This window comes from Struthio camelus, chromosome 30 (genome assembly GCF_040807025.1).
Source record: "Struthio camelus isolate bStrCam1 chromosome 30, bStrCam1.hap1, whole genome shotgun sequence".
In the NCBI taxonomy this organism is placed as follows: Eukaryota; Metazoa; Chordata; class Aves; order Struthioniformes; family Struthionidae; genus Struthio; species Struthio camelus.
The window spans coordinates 2,709,833-2,728,778 of NC_090971.1; the positions used below are offsets into that span (position 1 = coordinate 2,709,833).

The 18,946-nt window shown below is 48.8% G+C and overlaps 1 protein-coding gene across 5 annotated transcripts; it reads right to left on the reverse strand.

The window, feature by feature from the left end:
* Positions 1 to 2,586: 2,586 nt before the first annotated feature.
* On the reverse strand, positions 2,587 to 17,511 carry PRPF3 (pre-mRNA processing factor 3). 5 transcript variants are annotated; one of them, XM_068922192.1, is made up of 18 exons: positions 17,377 to 17,459; positions 16,873 to 16,974; positions 14,557 to 14,738; positions 13,428 to 13,558; positions 10,017 to 10,163; positions 9,401 to 9,484; positions 9,071 to 9,291; positions 8,573 to 8,614; positions 8,171 to 8,477; positions 7,279 to 7,445; positions 6,581 to 6,663; positions 5,814 to 5,957; positions 5,400 to 5,499; positions 4,625 to 4,738; positions 4,410 to 4,528; positions 3,705 to 3,788; positions 3,197 to 3,258; positions 2,587 to 2,863 (listed from the first exon to the last, which is right to left on the reverse strand). In XM_068922192.1, the coding sequence occupies exons 3-18, from the start codon at positions 14,699 to 14,701 to the stop codon at positions 2,717 to 2,719; spliced, it is 2,097 nt and encodes a 698-aa protein (XP_068778293.1). In that variant the 5' UTR covers positions 14,702 to 14,738; positions 16,873 to 16,974; positions 17,377 to 17,459; the 3' UTR covers positions 2,587 to 2,716. The 5 variants fall into 5 exon arrangements, with proteins under 5 accessions (XP_068778293.1, XP_068778295.1, XP_068778294.1 ...); XM_068922194.1 differs by lacking the exon at positions 8,573 to 8,614 and having other exon boundaries at positions 17,377 to 17,511; XM_068922193.1 differs by lacking the exon at positions 16,873 to 16,974 and having other exon boundaries at positions 17,377 to 17,396.
* Positions 17,512 to 18,946: the final 1,435 nt, after the last annotated feature.

Below are 18,946 nucleotides of genomic sequence, written 5' to 3' on the forward strand. Positions count from 1 at the left end.
CCCCCCCCCGCGGCGAGGCGGGGGGCGCGGGCACGCGGCGGCGGGGGCGCGCGGGGCGAACGCGCCGCTCCCCCTCCCCTCCCCCTCCGCGCGCGCGCCCGCCGCTCCCCTCCTCCCGGTGGACGCGCGCGCGCGCGCGCGCAGCCGACGAAGCGAGGCAGCGGGAGCGCGCCCGCCCTTCCTCCCTTCTTTTCCTCTCGCCCTCCGCCGGGAGGGTTTTAATCGGCCGCGGGCGGCCGCGTCCCGCCTGCCCGGGCTGCGCCAACGGCCGGTTACCCGCCGGCCCTCCCGGCGCGCAGAGCCCGCCCCCCCGCCGCCATTTTGTACGAGGCTCCCTCACAACAGCCCCAGGGGTGGCACTGCGCACGCGCCGCCGGCGCCTCCCCCTCCTCCCGCGCCGCGCCGCGCACGCGCGCCCCCCCCTCCGGGGCATGCGCCAAGCCGCCTGCCGGCTAGTACGCAAGCGCGGCGCCCCCGCCACAGTGCACTCTGCGCATGCGCCCTTCCCCCCTCCCACCTCCGTGCGGCCCAGCCCGCATGCGTGGAGCCGGGCGGGCCGTGAGCCAGGGCGGAGGGCGCCGCGGGGGTCCCGGCAGCCCTTGCGCGGCGGCGGCGACGGTGGTGCTGGCCGCGCTCCCAGCCTGCCTTGCGCGCCAGCATGGCGCTGGCCGGCCGTGGTGGGGCCCTGCGGAGGGGCCCCGCGGAGCAAATCGCTCCATTATGCCCAAAACCACAGAATGGTTGAGGTTGGAAGTGACCTCTGGAGACCATCTAGTCCAACCCCGCTGCTCAGGCAGGGTCCTCTAGAGCACGTGGCGCAGGATCACATCCAGACGGCTTCTGAGTTATCTCCAGGGAAGGAGACTCCACCACCTCTCTGGGCAACCTGTGCCAGTGCTCCGTCACCCTGACAGCGAGCAGCTTTCCCTCATGTTCAGGTGGACCTTCCTGCAGTTCAGTTTGTGCCGGTTGCCTCTTGTCCTATCACTTGGCACCACGGAGAAGAGTCTGGCCCTATCCTCTTGACACCTTCCCTTCAGATACTTGCACACATTAATAATAACCCCCTGAGTCTTCTCTTCTCCAGGCTGAGCAGGCCCAGCTCTCTCAGCCTTTCCTCATATGAGAGGAGCTCCAGCCCCTTAATCATCCGCTGGACTCTCTCCAGTAGCACCATGTCTCTCTTGCACTGGGGAGCCCAGAACTGGACACAGTACTCCAGGGGGAGGCCTCCCCAGGGCTGAGGAGAGGGGCAGGATCACCTCCCTCGACCTGCTGGCAACACTCTGCCTCATGCACCCCAGGATACCATTGGCCTTCTTGGCCACCAGGGCACACTGCTGCCTCATGCTTAACTTGTTGTCCACCAGGACCCCCAGGTCCTTCTCTGCAGAGCTCCTTTCCAGCAGGTCAACCCCCAGCCTGTACTGCTGCCTGGGGTTAGTCCTCCCAAGGTGCAGGACCCTGCACTTGCCTTTGTTGAACTTCAGGAGGTTCCTCTCCAGCTCCAGCTCCCCAGCCTGTCAAGCTCCTTCTGAATGGCAGCACAGCCCTCTGCTGTATCATGCATTGTACTCATGCAAAACTTGACCTCAGCCTTTCTTAGCACATCCAGGCTTTCCCCCTCCAGCCTCTGCTTGCCCACCCCCCCCAGCTAACCCTCCTCCAGGGCCTCACACCTAAAAACTCAAAAGTCTCTCCCAGCTTTCCCCTGCCCCCCCCCCCCTTTGTTCTCCTTTACAGGTGAAGACAGGAGTCAGTGAAACAGCTTTGGCACTGTTTTGCAGATTTGTGAACAAGCCTCAGCCCACAGCAAAGAAAAGCAGGGTATAGCCACAGTGGCTGGAGCAATACGCTCCGTGCAAATGGGAGCTTTGAGTTTCTCCAAAGCAATTTAGCTTCCAAGGAGGAAGCTCAGCTGGGGCAATAACCCCTATCATTTAAAAAAGGGCACACAAAAAGCTCTCCCCAAACTTCATTGCTTGACAGCAACAATTCTGACTGCCAGCCCTCAGGCTCCCATTTCAGAAGTGTGACAGCAGTCAGATCTTTCCAAACTCAATTCAAGCTTGAGTGTGAAACAGAGGCAAGAGTCCAGCACAGCCCACCACCTGCAGGAACCACACACTGCCAGAAAAAGCGATGTAAAGAAACACAGCTTGCGCTTCCTTTTAAAAAAAAGTTTATTATGTAAATATAGGATGTGGGCTAAGTCCCCGTCTCCTACTCTGCTTTACAAATTCCAATGTTCCTTACCTGCAACCTTTAGACCATTGGGGCTCACCTAAACAACTTCCCCAGTGAGGAAATGACCTTTACATGCACCGATTACCCTGGCCAGTGTCACACCTCACCTACCAAGCACCTGACACAGTGGCGAGGCACTAGTACCTCAGTCTGAGACTGCTTGTTTTTCCTGAAGGACTACAGATATTCTTGAAAACAGTTTCTCTCCCACTACCCCAAAACTGAATCCTTTCCAGAGAAAGCAAGAGACACCTACAAGCACGGCTGATGGCTGGATGCTACCATCCAGCAGTTTTGCTCCAAGAGCTGAATTCATCCAGAAAACAAGTGTAACTGTGGTTTGTTTTAAAAAATATTTCTTTAATCATATGCCTTGTACTGTGGAGACCGGAGGGGAGGAAGGGGCTCGTCCAAGTTCCTGCGAGGTATTGTTCTCAAATGAACAGGAATGCTGGGGGTGGCAGCACCCTCAGTCTGTGGATTCCAGCACGGACTCGCTCAGAGCCAGGTCCCAGTAGTGCTCTGCTCCGTGCTTTTTAAAGTGCTCCCGTGCCATGTTTTCAGTGGGGCACTGCTTAAATTTCATTTCGCCAAAGCTGCGATCCTTTGCTGTGCCCTGAAACAGAGAAAAGGGACACTTTTTTGGATGCATCTCCGGGATAAAATAGCTGGAAATACACAGCAAACCCAGGAATAAACTTATTAATAGTTTAACAAATGATTAGCCAGACTTCCCCACAAAGCATGGGTTACATTGTGCAGGGGGAGGTGCTCATAATTCTGCTATAGTTAAATAAATGTGCGCAGAAAGAATCAAGCCAGTAGGATTTCATCTGGTCCAAAGCTTCAGAACAATTAAGTGGTTTCTGCTTCAGCTGTTCTGTTACAGGTTTAGCTTCCATCCAGTCTAAGCTCCTGGGACTCATATTTAACTAAAGTCGCCACTCACCTCCCAAACCAGAGAGCATTTGTTTGTTTTCTTAACAGATTCTTCATCAGACTCATCATCATCTAAAAAAAAAAAAAAAGAAAAAAAAATAAGGAAGTTGTAGTCCCCCAGGCAGGTGAAACAACAGCAACCCTCACTGCTAAGTCACCTACCCCTCACAGCACCTCTCCTGATGGACAGCAGTTACAGCTGCCATCTCTGTGCAAACCCCAGCTCACGTTTTTGGTGGTTACCTGGTGCTCTGGGCTTGGATCCCCTACCTCAGGCAACCACCTAGGACCTCCCTTTCTTTTATTACACCCAAAACACCTGAAGGTTGACAAATCTCCCCCTTCACTCACACTCTGTGACTTTTTGCCATTTAAAGCGGAGGACCAGCACTAGCGTGGCTCTTGGTGCATGACAGAGTGCTGCATTTAAATTATAATTAGGTCTACTTTCCAACACTCTAGAAAAACTTTTATCTCAATCTATTGCCACCCCTCTCCCTGAGTAGTTTTATGCTTACCCTCTCCCTTTGTGTTTGATGTTTGTTCATCCCATTTTATTCGATGGAGCATAAGACGCTTGAATTTCTTCTGTGCTTTTGGGCCTGGAGAGAATTGCAAATTCACATTCACACAGTTCTTCAACTCGGAGTTTTTAGAAGGTTTTAAGAAGCAGCAGAAGCCAAATGGCACCTGCAAACACAACTAAGCCTTTCAAAGCATACTCAGCTGACCAGGCAAGACAGGTAAAACACAGGCCAGGCCAACTCCAGCACAAGCAATTCCTGGCATGCCCAAGCTTTCCTGTGGCCTTTGGGATGACACTTAGCTCTAGATCATCTCAGTACCTCCTGCTGCAAAACAGATTCTTGCAACACCTTACAAAAATACTTAGAGCCATGCAAATGGTGAACACTGCAGCAGACTCAGAGTTGCGACCCTGCTTGCTCTAAGCAAACCCTGAGAGTATCATGGTTTCAAATCAAGTACACTTAACTGATGCTTTCCTCCAACATTTAGTGCTCTGGGTTTTCTAACTGGATTAGAATGCTCTGTAGGCAGTGCTAACTCCATTAAAACTATAATTAAGGGAGTTTTAAACTGCCTCCTGCTCTCCTCATCCTTCCATAAACCTCAGCCAGTGATTTGCACATGCAGGCATCTTTGCTAGAGGCAAGCTTTTGACCATTATGTCGTGTCCAAAAGCCTGTCTCCAAAGTCCTCACCTCCTTCTACCACGACCACGTTGACATCTTTGTGTAAAACCACCACGCCTGTTAAGTACAGCTGGCCAGCGTTTGCCTCAATTTTGAATTTTTTTGCTGGATTGCTCAAGTTTCTGACCCTAAAGACAGAACAGAATTTGTCATTTGTCAGGTCTAATAGAAATAGGCATATGAAAGAAAAAAAAATCTGTCAGAGTACAGAGCTCAGCGCTCACCTATACACAGCTATGTGCACCCCCTGTGAAATATCTTCTTTGAGCTTTTTAACTTTCTTCGCTTTTCGTTGTTCTGCTGTTAGTTTTCTTGCAGCATTTGCTTCTTCATGAGCTCTGGATGGGAAGAGACACCGCAATAAGCAGAGATGCGGCCTACCGCATGTCTATTCACGGCATCCAAATTGATCCTTCTAGTGTCACACACAGAACATGTCCCACAGACCCCAAAGCAGCTTCATCTCCTCCCCAGATTCTGCCTTCACCTGCCTGAATTAAAACCTTTAGATCTTTTTTAATCCAGTCACCCAACAGCGTCTCAACAGACTAATGGGAAAACAGAGGGAGACTGTGCCAACTGCAAGGCACAAAGAGCAGCGTTGCATACTATTTGTGAACAGACCTTCCATTAGTTTGCATTAAGTGTTCTCAGAGAGGAAATCCAGTCTCCTCAGCTCGTTTCATGCTTGGGCTCGTCCCTCAAAATATTCCTAAGTAACCACTGCCATGGCAATTTGCCAAGCAATCATCGTCACAACAAGTAACTCATTTAACACAGGTCACGAGGCCACTCCAGCGGCTGCATAAGAGGGGGCAAGAACTGATGAGGTCATTACTCCCTTCTGAAATATGCTACAAAGGCAACACATGAGAAAACAATATCGCTTCTGCTTTGCTACATCAGTTCAGGAATTTCATTCTCTAGAAACATAAATGCAGCACTAACACCAAATCCATCTAAAGGCAAAGAATAAAAATGACGTAGCAGGCCACCTACTTCTGTCTCTTGGCCATCTGTGCTCTAACATGAGCTTCGACTTTTGTAGGGTCCTGAACAGCTTCTGTCCCCAGTACTCGCATCAAGTTGGAAATTCTTACTGCAAGGAAAATAGGAAAGGAACTGTTAGAGGCTCCTACCAGATACCAGCTTGCTATAAGGTATGGTAAAGAACATCATATTTCACAGAAACATGAAGGGCATTTGCAGGCTTATAACTAAACTGTATAGGGAAGTATCAGAACATACCAATACAAACATATTGGTATACCCAATACACGGCTCCCTTAGGGGTTGCGCTGCTCGCTGCAACTCCCAACATCCCCACTCGGCCCACGTTGCTGGCTTGACGGCTAACAACCTGTGTCGGCCTGGCACTCTGCACGCAGCCGGTCTGCCGTAGCAGTCATTTACCTTTGGGCTCTGGCGGTGGCATCAGGCCCAGCCTGACTTTCTCTTGTAACTCCTTCTGAGCTTCTCTTCGAGTCTGTCGCCGTAACTTCTTCTGCTCTTTTTTAGTTAAATAAACTCCCAGGGTCACTGGCGTGTCACTGTCCACTGGGAAGAGAAACATCGGTAAGATAAATATAAATCTGCTTTTGAAGCAGCAAGACAAAAATACTGTCTTGTAGCAATTACTGGGGAACAGAGTCTTACCCATACTCCATTATATGCACACTTTATTGACAATCTGATCTCTGCAACACTGCAGATTGTTTACATCAAATACAGGAAAACAGAGGTTTGCTATTTATAGACTTATACCAAAAAGTAAAATGGTTTGTCGTTGTTTTATATTTCTTTCTGAAGCAAGAATGTCAAAATCAACCTGCTGGAGATGAACAGATATCTCATGTCTGCACTACTACCCCAGCCTAGCACGTGGAAGGCGACCGATAGATAAGCAGACTATAGTTAACTGCTGTAGGTTTTATATGAAGTCTCCGATACGCAGGCAGAGACTCTCCTTCCAGATTTCAGCCAACTTAGCAAAGCTTGAAGATTTATCTTAACATGATTTCTCTTCTCACAGTGTTTAAGAGACAGCAGTCAGCAATATTACAAGTGAAGGCTCCCACGCTGGTTCACTCCTCCGATTACCAGCATTCTGTGTCTAGCTTAAACACCACAGTCAACCAAAGCTGATAAAAGCCTGATGCTGGACTGCTATGGAACAGTACCTGGGGGGTTTAGTTGTGCTGGGTGCTCCACAAGGTTTGTGATCCCGAAGTATTCTTCTCTCTTAGAAGACGTTCCACTTGTTCTAGAAAGGAGAGAGTTGGGCATCATTGCAAACCTCCCAGGCTGGATTCCTGCATGCCCTTCAATACAAGCCATGAAAGAATAACACTTCCCCTGGGCCAAGTCTGAAGGCTAAGTATTTGACATGCACAAGATCCTGACCCAAAGCATTAGTCAGAGCTTGATATGCTGGAGGAGACATAAGGTGACATAATATTAACGTGTAGGTGTCTTCCCCAGTGCTCTGAAATCATGAAACATCCACCTACATTTCACAATTCAGAGGCAGACTTCCCACAAGTCAGCCATGAATGAGACTCGTACGTTACGAGTCACTCATGCTTGGAAAGAGCACCACCACCTTTTGGCCAACATTACTCTAACTCCATGACAGTCCGTTCGCACTGACGGGAGAAACACTGTCGTCACAACACAGAATGGCAACTGCTTGGCACCACAAAACGGACTTGGGAGCAAACATAGCACCCAACTGAATCCAACAGCTCAAGCAGATACATAGGGTTTGATTTGCAGAAGTGCTGAGCATCTGCAGCTTCCTTCAGCAGACCACCACATCACTCCCAAGAAATTCCCAGAGTTCCCAAAATGATCAAAACCTTGCAAGTAAGATACTTACAAGTCAAGGCCGTTAGGGATGATGTATGAGTCCCACCACTCTATCTCTGGGATCTCCCCCTCTTTCAGCTCCTTTTTGGGGGTAATAAGGGCCAACTTGGTAGAAGTGTGTATCCCGGTCTTTCTGGCAGCCTGAGAGATCTCTGCCTGCAGTTTTTCTAGCTGAGCCTGAGAACAAGGAGGGGAAAGTGACATATAAAGGTCATTCCAAAATAGCACAACCTCCAAAAAAAAAAAAAAAATCAAAAAACATACAAAATGCACCTGCTGGGTGTGTTTTTTTTTTTTTTTTTTTTCAAGCTGAGGCAGACCACGAAAGAAACCACACAGCACGTGATGATGGAGTGCTTTTGCAGAAGCTCACACACTTGCCAAAATCTGGTCTACTACTGAGCCTTCTAGGATCACTGAACAATCCTAAAATAATGTCTCCCTAGGCACTACATCCATGGATTTTTTTTTTCCTAATAAAGTTCTTCTCTCCCCTTTTCCCCAAGTATTTGGGCATTTTACTAAGACTCATTTAAATCTCTACCACTAGAGTGATCATTTCTGTGGAAAGAAGAGTTGGCCAGGAAATTGGTCTATTCCTTTTGGAAATTTTCAATTGTTTGTAAAAAAAATAAATAAAAAAATTACAATAAATAGATTTTGTCTTCCATCAAGTTAAGTTAGCTGTAAGAAAACACTTTCCACAAACATGTTCTTATTTGGATGCCTGCCTTTTCAACAAGGACAATGTTGACAGAAAAGTTTCAGGTGACTTTACTGAAAAACTTCTTACTCCAAGTGAACACAGCTCCCTTCACATCCCAGGAGAGGAGAGTCAACTCCCATCCTGAAATGAACCCTCATTTCTGTGCTGTCAGTTAGCATGGCAAGACCTCAAATACCTTCGTTCGCAACCTCTGTGCAATTTTCTCAAATTTGCCTTTTTCATGGAACTTAAAGGTGCGTTTCTGACGCTGGGCTGGGGTTATGGAGACCCGAGGGTCAAAGTAAGTGTTCGACTCCATATCTTCAGAGGGCTTTTCTTTAAGCTGTTGTTTGAACTGCTCTCTCTTCACAGCTCGGATGTTTGCTTTTAGGGTTGGCATGCGGTGAGTCAATTCAATCTCTTTACCAGTCGCATCAACAGTTCGGCCTTGTTCATCCAAGATCAGTGGCGTAGGCTTTGTCTGATCCTTCAGTTCCACCTTCCTGGTGGCAAGACAGATACATTGTGTTAAAATGCAATCACAGCATTAACTCAAAGGAAATATGAGATGCATTTCCGTGGTAACCACTGGACTAACCTATGATTTGTGAAAGCTCTCATCTGTCCAGGTAATGCCTTTCTAATCAAGAGAAAGGAGATATCAAGCCACTTCAGGGCAGTTACACATCAGCCACAGTCTTATATCAAGGAAGCACAACAGTTTATATAGTTCAATCATTCCAAAGCGCCAGCCTGCACAGTCCCTTGGGGGTGGCACATCAGGGCACAGACACAAGTTTCAAATGTTGTGGCCAGGCTTCTAGTACACAAACCGTCAGCTATGCCAAAGGCCTCTTTGTAACATTAAGTCTCATCTCTACAGCCAGAAGGAACGCCAATCTTGCATACAGAAGCTGCGAGAGTCTTACCCAAGGAAGAAGCAACCTCCATTTCACCCCTTTAATATATTCACTCCTTCAGCAGCCTTTAAGGCCACTACTGAGGAATCAACACTGTATTGGAGAAACCCTCTATCAGCATTCTGGCATTATATCATCCGAATTACAGGGTAATGCAGCAAACTGCAGGTACTCACGGAGGTGCAATCCCCATGGCATGCAGATTGGCCAGCCCCACCATGTTGGCGTTGCCTATAAGCCCTGGTTTCAAGGCCAGCTGAGCCTGAATTCGGGCTTGCAGCTCAGCAGCTTTCCTGGCCTTCTCAATGGCATCGTTCATGAACGTTGCTGCCTGGGAGGGCTGGATAGTATTGCCGATGGGGAGACGTTCGGATTGGGATGAAGAAGAAATTTTTGGCTGTTGACAGAGAAACAAGCATCGTCACATGCCTGTTCCAGCACGTCTAGGTCAATGTATCTAGCTGAAACACAGACCGCGGGATTTGCCTATTACTTCCAGTAGGTACCTGCGGTGTTGGAGGACTGATGAAACTCAGCTGCTTTTTCCTCTCCTCAATCTGACGGGTGGCTGCCTCCATCATCTGTTTGATCTGTGGAAAGAAAATCGGACAGTTATTTCTTCTTCACTCTAGCAAAGATAGAGGAGACCCTCAGCAGCAGAGACCCCACCTCCTCTCATTTAGTTACAAATGTATGCAAGCCAGTTTAATGAAAACAGAATTGCCTCAAAGCTTTAACTGATGAGCTACAGCTCAAGAGAAGCAAGCTAACAACAGCACAGGCACTGTCTAGCAAGACCCCTTCCCTCTCCCATTTAGTCCAGCTTAGACAAAAACTTTATTTGCACATGTCATTTGCAAAAGAACATCCACGCTTTCCCCACATTATGACTTCATAGCTTCACTATGATGAGCTTTGTGGGGGGAAAAAAACACAACACAGGCAACAATTGCAGCGAACAATGGACAGGCAAAAGCAGCTTGCCATTTGCTTGCTCAGCTTGTGACATGAATTAGGATAAGAAAAAGTAAACATTAAACCATGTCAGGATTCAAGATCTCAGACACAAGCAGCTGTGCTCTGAGTGGCAGAGCTGATATAACACAGCCTAGTAAGGCTAACCTGTAGCTTGGTGAGCATTCCAGGGCTCTCTGAAGGCGGACCTGGAATAACCTCAGGCTCATCCTCGACCTCCTCGAACCGTGGTATGCGCCGCTTCTTGACACCAGAAGATTCCTTGGAGACCTCAGAGTCGTCACCAAACACATCCTAATGTAAAAGGAGAAAAGGGGAAAGCTGTGTTTAAAAGCAAATAACCCTCCTCACAGCCACTGCTTTAAAATAAGAAGCCACCATGCAAGTCAGATCCAGCCAACGTAACATCAACGCTGTCCTGTGGTTGAAAGTATTCCCAGGCTTTCCAGCCCTGCAAGCTGGCCTACTGATAAGCCTAGACAAGCAAAGTCTGTGCCCTGGTTCCCGACTAGGGAAGCATCAGTGATGATCATCCAATAAGTCGAGGGACTGGAGACATCGCAAGATGCCGCCTGTGTAAAAGCTACCATCATTCTTTCAGGTGCTCAAAGGCAGTTCTGTTTCTGTGGCACTGAGATCTAAGGTCTCACACATCTACTCAGACAGGCAGAGAAAGCTTGCAAACAAACTGACCTGACTGAGCCAAAACAGCTTCCAAGTCTTCAGCCAACTTCAGCAGCTTTGATGAAGGAAGCTGCGCTGCCCTACCACGTTCTCATCAAAAGGAGAACGCAGCCCCAGATGTGGGCATGGTGCACCTGCAGCAATTTGTTTGCACTCCAGTCCGGCAGACCCAGCTCTGAGCCAAAGATGCTGAGCTCAAACTGAGCTGCTCCTAGGTCAGAGGCTACCAGAAGTGCAGCTCAGAGAGCAGGGAGAGCAACGATGGACTAGCGTTAAGCGTAAAGATTACAAAACAAAAGGGCAAGTGCACTTTACACAGAATTCTACGTGACAGTTTTATGTACGGTAAACTGGATTTGTCCATATGACTGTGTTACTGTATTGTGTGAGGTGTTATTTGAAAAGAAAATATACACACCGGTTGTAAGCGTTAGTTGAAATCCCTTCTTCACTATAATGGTTCATATTCTACAAGGACACATCCTCATCCAGACACAGGTACTTCTTGGAAAACCTACAAGTTCAAGAGAAAGGACTTGCCCATAGTATAAAGTGTGTAGACCATTATGTTTTAGTTCCTGAAACTTCCCAAGCAATGACCTACCCCATGAAAGTTAACCAGGGAGACAGAAAGAAGGCCAGACAGGGCGCTGAAGAAGCTCATGTGACCAGTAAGTAGTATTTTGAATTAATCCACTGCTCATTGCTACAGACCTAAACGTGCAAGTATAAATTCAGCTCTAAAACCTGCAGTGGAGGAAAATAAATAGCATTCTACTATGACCATGATCTGACAGTTCCACTAGATTGTCCCATATTAAAGCACAGTCAGGACAGATGTAGATCTTGATGAAGGACCCCCAGGAAAGGTAAATCCAGAGAGAGAGGTGGATGGTTTGGCAGATGCACTCCTCTCCCCAGGCCGGTATCCAAGAGACACGGATGGGGCTGCTCTGCTACTTCCAAGGCCTGCTTTCGGATTAGCTTGGAAGCCGAGAACACCAACCATCTGTGGTCATGCAAGACACCCAAGAGGACTTTTCACTGGAGAAGAGTCGCCTACCCCACACCCAGACCAATTTCTGCTTCAGCCTGCCAGTGTTAGATCCCCTGCCGCTCTTCAGCGGGATGCTGCTCCCTTCCCTCCCTCCGCTGTTATGTCCTACAGTACACTGGTCGATGTCACAAGGAAGATCAGAGGACAAGACAGTTTGAAAGTGGGCAAAATAATTCTCACTGGCGATTCTGAATCCAACGTTTGAAGAAATGCAGGACCTGCGTGCATTAGCAGTGGGACAGGACCATAACAGTCACTACACAAAGTTGCCGTCTGCAATTCTGCTCTACTATCATGAAGCGTCAAGCAGCTACATGACTCAGGACGTTCCTGTCTCTCTGCCCTCTCCTCAAGATGTCAAAAGCAAGAGCAGTGAGGAATGCTACTAGGATAAAATAGCATTGCCCAAAACCTCATTTTCTAACAGTGCCACGGCAGTTCAGCATAGTACTCGAAGTCAGCGGGTGTACCAGTCTAATACCCAAATTAAAACGGGTCCACAGCACAGAAATACTTGAAGGACGCTTATCGGCACCTCTGCCACGACCAAGAAAGCTGCAGAAGACTGAAGGCCTTTAAACTACCGTCATTCATATGGAGCTAGGATCCCCTTACCCAGATCACTCCAGATCAGGCTAAGGGAAAGTATCAATGTAAAACAAGAGAAGGTTGCATTGCTGCTCCTCAGGCTGTACCAACTCTGCAGGACAGAAACTGTTTTAATGCACTGTTACGTAACCAATGAATGTAACTGGAGCCTGGAGGAGACCCTTCTCTGGCATGTGATAAAATCTCAGCCAGATAGTAGAAAAAAATAGTTTCAAATAGAAAATAAGGAGGGAAGGCAGCTGTCTCCCATTACACCTGAAAAGGCACAGATCCAAATTCTGAAAGGGATTATTCTAGGTAACTGAGGTTAAATGTTGACTAAACAAAGTGGTATAGAGAAACACAGATTGCCATAAAACAAGAACCTCAGAAAAAGCAAAAGGGAACTTACTTTGTAAGCAGGGAACAGCATGTAGAGTAGCCACTTTTAAACTCGGTATGCGAGTGATGAAAAAAATGCAATTCCAGAAGGTGGCGAGTAAAGTCTTCAAGAGAACAAAGGAGGTGAAAACAGGTTTGGAGGCATGAGACTTCTACCATCCCAGACAAGTGTTAGATGGGAGAAACATCAGAGAACTATTACATTCTTGCTGTAATTAACCTTGTGCTATGGTGGGAGAAAGAGGCTGCCAAAAATTGCCCTCTGCAGATTCCAGATGAGCTTCAGCAAATGGAGAGAGAATGAAAACCCACCAGATAACCCACCGCAGAAAGACCCATTCGCTCACTGACGGGGCAAGTCAGCTGGTAGATCGAAACATGGCACGTTTGTGCAAGGAAGAGCAGTAGGAAGTTACTGCGGGCTGGGACACCCTAGCTCAGACTCGCAGCTTGTAAGGCAGTGAAGACTCAACACCACAAAACGTAGCGGTGGATAAAGGAGTAAGAAAGGAAACTGAGAGACTGAGCTCTGTTATTTAAGTTACTCTGTTACACAAGCCTAACAGAGATTGTTAAAGAAACCAAAAGCCCAGGCTTCCAAACTTGGACACCACCAAGGAAAGCATTTCACTACCTCATCAGAAGGTAAAGAGAACTGAAAGGTAAAGGCTCACACACTTCATCATGGAGAAGGGCCTTTTCTCTTGAACTTTAAGCATTACAAGATGTACCTCTTTGGAAGAGGAAAACATGGCAGAGTACCAGTGCTGCCTCCACAGCCACCAAACAACAGAACAAAACCAATCAATAATTAGTCCTTGGCTCACCTTCAGCTCTCGCTTTCGATTCCGGTCACTGTTGGATTTTGAGTGCCTGGAGCTTCGGCCTTCCTCCACCGCTTCAAAGAGCTTGTCCACAAATCTCAGAGTGGAATCATCGAGAAAAGGCTTGAGATGGTCTGGAGAGGAAGAGGAGTTTGCATAAATGGCAAATTTCATTGTTTGGACTGAACGGGAGAACAGAAAACACTGCAAAGCCATAAAAGTTAAAGGTGGCTTCAATCTAAAGGTGGCTTCAAACTAATGTAGTGGGGCATGTGACCAGTGCTCGGCAGGCCTCTGGGATCTGCAAATTCACATTTCTCAAGAGTCAGGAAAATGATGAGCAAAAAGGAATCCTACTGTCTGGAGATTTAAATTCACTATATGGGAGTCCAAGCCTCCACTAGAAAAAAAGAGGCACCTGATGATCAAAAAAGCATAATATAACATTCCTTTAGAAAAAGAGGCCTAAAATTCATTTTTACTTAATGTTATTGCAACAAATTCCAAGGCTTTTGAACCTGTCTCGCCTGTTTAGGTGGATTTGTATGTACTCACCTTTGTCACGTCTAGGGCGAGTCAGATATCACCCCTCTCGTTGCGCGCACGCATGCACGCTAGAGCTCCAAGGTTTTTACATATAAAACTAGCTCAACACAAGTCAGATTTCACCTTCACCTCCTTGACACTGACAGGCTCAACTACTAATGAAACAATGACCTGCCACGCAGTTCAGCACAGCCAGCATTAGGTCATTCTCATGGGAATACAGGAATGGAGTTTAAATCTGATTTAAAGCTATTTCAAGCGCAACACAATGTCTACTAATGGACAACTCCAACATACTCCTACTTCAGATAGAAATTTGCAGTTCATTTATCTGCTAGATGTATTCAGAAAAGCATCTGTATTGCTTGCTTCATGTACAAGACTGATGCTCTTTAACTCTAACACATTGCAGGACAGAGATTACATGTCATATGCCACATAAACAAGTTAACTAATGGGCAAATTTTAAACATCTGCCCAGGAGCTGCTTATTGTGCACCTATTCTACGCACTGCTTGCTCTATCAAGGGGTCCAAGTGCTTCTACAAACAATTGCAGATTTGGGGTCAGAGCACTCTGGCCATACCAGCTGCTTTCTTTTTGTCCATTCCTTTCCCAACGCAGTTCAGCGCTGCCGTAACCACAGTGGGCTCCGAGAACCCCAGGACTCGCTTCACTGTCTTCTCGATCCATGGCTTCAGCTCATCCAATTCTCTTTTGGACAGCGACATCTTTGCTAGTGGCTGATTCTAATTATCGTGCTTGTACCTGAAAAGCAGACAGACAAGGGAAAAAAAACCCGACACAATTAGTTTAAAAAAAAAAAAAAAGACAGATTATCATTGTATCAATGCCCTGTATTTTTCTCTTCAAAGAGAAAACTTACAACCAATAAAAGCTCTCAGAGATTACTTTTGCTTGCTTGTTTTTAAAATGCAAGCTAAAATTAGCTAAGAGTCCTGCAGAAGCATGGAGAGGAAGGGTCTGAGCAGCAAGGAGCCTACACTCTGACCAGACAAGACAAAGCATAAGACCTTCCTAAGGGAAACATCATGCTCACAGATTACTCTGGAACTCTGCATGAAAAGCAGGACTAGTCCCTGCATCTCCTAAATCCTACCAACACAAAGCCCATCTTCCCTAAAGGGGAAGAAATAAACCAAGTAGCATATCTGTCCTTGCAGCGCAGGCTCCACTTCCACACATGGATCCCCACAAACAGGATGGGAAAGTTTGGTTTTGAGGTGTCCCTTCAGTCCTTGGCTTGTCTTACAAAAGCAGGAAAGCCAACCAGTGTCAGGCACAGCAATGGCTTTACTTATTTATGCAGCTAATTACTAATGGATAAAGACTCACTCACCTTCCATGAAAACCACCAGCTCATTACGGACTACATTGCTCAAGGCAAGCTTATTGTATCCACTGTTTTAAAACTATGTGGGCTAAATAACATCCCAAGCAGATACTGAAAAATCCAATACGTGCATATACACATATGTTAGAGCGCCGCGTCCCTTTAATCTGAGGTTCCCAGACTACTTTGAACACGCTGTGCTTCACAATATGAAGTGCTGCAGCCCTTTTCTTACTCCAGGGAGAGATTAAAGTCACAATCTGCAGTAAAAGACCATCTCCCAGCCTTCTCATTCTGCCTTACTACATGAGCCTGTACAAACACTTTATTCTGTGGCATGCGGTCCAAGTCCCGGAAATTTGTGGCTATGCTCAAGGCTAAGTTTGAAAATCTCATTTAGTCAACAGATTTACTAATGCTTAAAGTTCAGCACGTGCCTGACTACCCCTGCATTTGCTACTTAAACTAGCATCAGTCTCCAGCAAGCCAGTAACAACGTATTTCCCAGCCTGATCATTTTGAACTGAACAACAGATTGCAGGCTTTCAAGACAAAAAACTCTCACCGTCAGTCATTAGTGGTTCATACTTTTAATGTCATTTAGAGTCTGTAAATGCAATAAAGTTTAATTATGCACCCAGGCTCTAATCTGATTTGGAAACCAAGTCTTCTTTATCTGGAAACAGGAGAAAATCTTCTTAAGGAAGTATGTTTGACCTAGACATTTCTTCCCTAGAAGAAAACGCCTGCATAGCCTGGAGGTTAATATGGATCTATTTAAACAGAAAGTAAATACCACCTCAAATAAGGCTATCACTCACAAAGAGAGGGCCACAAAAAAAAGATCTTGGGCCTTAGTTCTAGTAAAGTGCTTTTTAATTTAGGGTCTGCGGGAAGTACTCAAGAGAAGAAAAGCTACAGGTTCAAAATAGCTACTAGGGGCAGTTACATTTTCACCAGAGACTTCGTAACAGTCTGCAAAGCAAAAGGTTGAAAATCTTCACATCCTTTTTTTTCCTCCCCCCTACAGAGAGTTTCACAGAGGTATGTTAAAAAGCAGCATCAAACACAGCTCAAAAGTACATTACTACTACATTTCAGCTGTAACTCCTGACTTGTAGCATATAGCACGTCAGAATAAAGGTGTCCAAGATTCAAGATAATTTAAATTAATTGAGTGCTACACTGCATCTGCAATACTGATGTTGGTCACAGCTGCATATATACATAAACATACAAATAAAAAAGTTTTTTTTTGATAAATCCAAAACTTACACAATTCATTTTTGGTTTAAACTCCGCATTAATCTTTAACTTATGTAATTCAATAAGGTACAACAAAGAACTGCAACACGTTTAATGGAATTTCACTGGGTGAATATAAGGAGAGTAAATACACTGCTTGGCATCTAAAGGTACCTCTTCCAGCAGCATTAGTGCTCCTAACACTGTGTACACAATGTTAGCTTGCGGGCATGACAGACTCAGGTGAGGGGCAAGGCTTAATAAATTTCAGTAAGGAAACTGGTGCTGAAGCGTATAACACACCTTAATTTAAATATACATCCACTCGCCTCCTTCATTATATTATTTCCCAGAAATAACCTGAAAGCGATGGTCCCACAGCGCTGTTGGCAAAACAACCGAATCCTTCGGGAAAAGAAAAAAGGGGATTAACTTTATCTTGCAAAACTTGCACGCCTAAAACCAAGCAACAACGCCAGGCACAGTGAACTTCGGGGTGCTGAGGAGCTATTGGACGGCGCACACCCAGGAACGCTGGGCGCTCCCGCCGCACAAAAGCCCTCGGGAAGCCCCGGCCGGAGCAGCTCGCGGAATCGGCGGCCGCAGGCAGCGGCCTCCGCGGGCCCGTCCTGCCCCGCGGCCCGGCCCGGCCGCTAAAGCAGCGGAGCAGCCCGCGGGGGCGGAGCCGGCCGCCCCCCCCCCCCAACCCCGGCCTCGGGAGTTCCCCGCGACGCGACGGCGGCCTCCGGTAGGCCGCCCCTCCCCCAAGTGCGACCCCCCCCGGCCCCGGCGCGGGCGGCTCCTCACCGCCCGGCTCTTCCCCGCGGCGGGGCGCGGCCCCGGCACTCCCGCGGCGGCGGCGGCGGCAGGGCAGGGCCCGGCCCGGGCAGCGGCGGTGGGCCCGGACGGCGACGGCACGTCGGGGCGGAAGCGGAAACGGCCGCAAGGCGCCTGCGCGCGCGCCCGCGCAAGGGGTGTCGGGAAAGAGGAGGGTGGGGGGGGGCTCTCCTTCGGCACGTGACGCAGCACCGCCCGCCGCCGAGGTCACGTGGGCTCCCCCCCCCCCCTTCCCCGCGTTACGTGGGCGGGTGACGCGGAGCTCCCCCTGGCGCGCGCCTCGGGGCACGCGCGCTGCGCGGCAGGGAGCTTGCAAGGGGCGGCGTGCAAGGAGCAGCATGCACCGTGCAAGGGGTGGTGTGCGAGGGCGGCATGCATTGTGCAAGGGGTGGTGTGCGAGGGTGGCATGCATCGTGCAAGGGGTGGTGTGCGAGGGTGGCATGCATCGTGCAAGGGGTGGTGTGCAAGGGCGGCATGCACCGTGCAAGGGGTGGTGTGCGAGGGCGGCATGCACCGTGCAAGGGGTGGTGTGCAAGGGCGGCATGCATCCTGCAAGGGGTGGTGTGCAAGGGCGGCATGCATTGTGCAAGGGGTGGTGTGCGAGGGTGGCATGCACCGTGCAAGGGGTGGTGTGCGAGGGTGGCATGCATCGTGCAAGGGGTGGTGTGCGAGGGTGGCATGCATCCTGCAAGGGGTGGTGTGCGAAGGCGGCATGCACCGTGCAAGGGGTGGTGTGCAAGGGTGGCATGCACCGTGCAAGGGGTGGTGTGCGAGGGTGGCATGCATCGTGCAAGGGGTGGTGTGCGAGGGCGGCATGCACCGTGCAAGGGATAGCGTGCAAGGGCAGCATGCATCGTGCAAGGGGTGGTGTGCGAGGGTGGCATGCACCGTGCAAGGGGTGGTGTGCAAGGGCGGCATGCATCGTGCAAGGGGTGGTGTGCGAGGGTGGCATGCATCCTGCAAGGGGTGGTGTGCGAGGGCGGCATGCACCGTGCAAGGGGTGGTGTGCGAGGGCGGCATGCAGCATGCAAGGGATAGCGTGCAAGGGCGGCATGCATCGTGCAAGGGGTGGTGTGCGAGGGTGGCATGCACCGTGCAAGGGGTGGTGTGCAAGGGCGGCATGCATCGTGCAAGGGGTGGTGTGCGAGGGTGGCATGCACCGTGCAAGGGATAGCGTGCAAGGGCGGCATGCACCATGCAAGGGGTGGAGTGTGAGGGTGGCATGCACTGTGCAAGGGGTGGTGTGTGAGGGCAGTGTGCAGCATGCAAGGATGATGTGCAGCATGCAAGGGATAGCGTGCAAGGGTAGCATGCACCGTGCAAGGGGCGGCGTGCAAGGGTGGCATGCACCATGCAAGGGGTGATGTGCGAGGGCAGTGTGCAGCATGCAAGGATGACATGCAGCATGCACTGTGCAAGGGGCAGTATGCAGGAGCAGCATGCAGCATGCAAGGGTGGCATGCAGTGTGCAAGGGGCTATGTGTGAGGGTGGCATGCAGCATGCAAGGGGCAGTGTGCAAGGGCAGCGTGCCCCATGCAG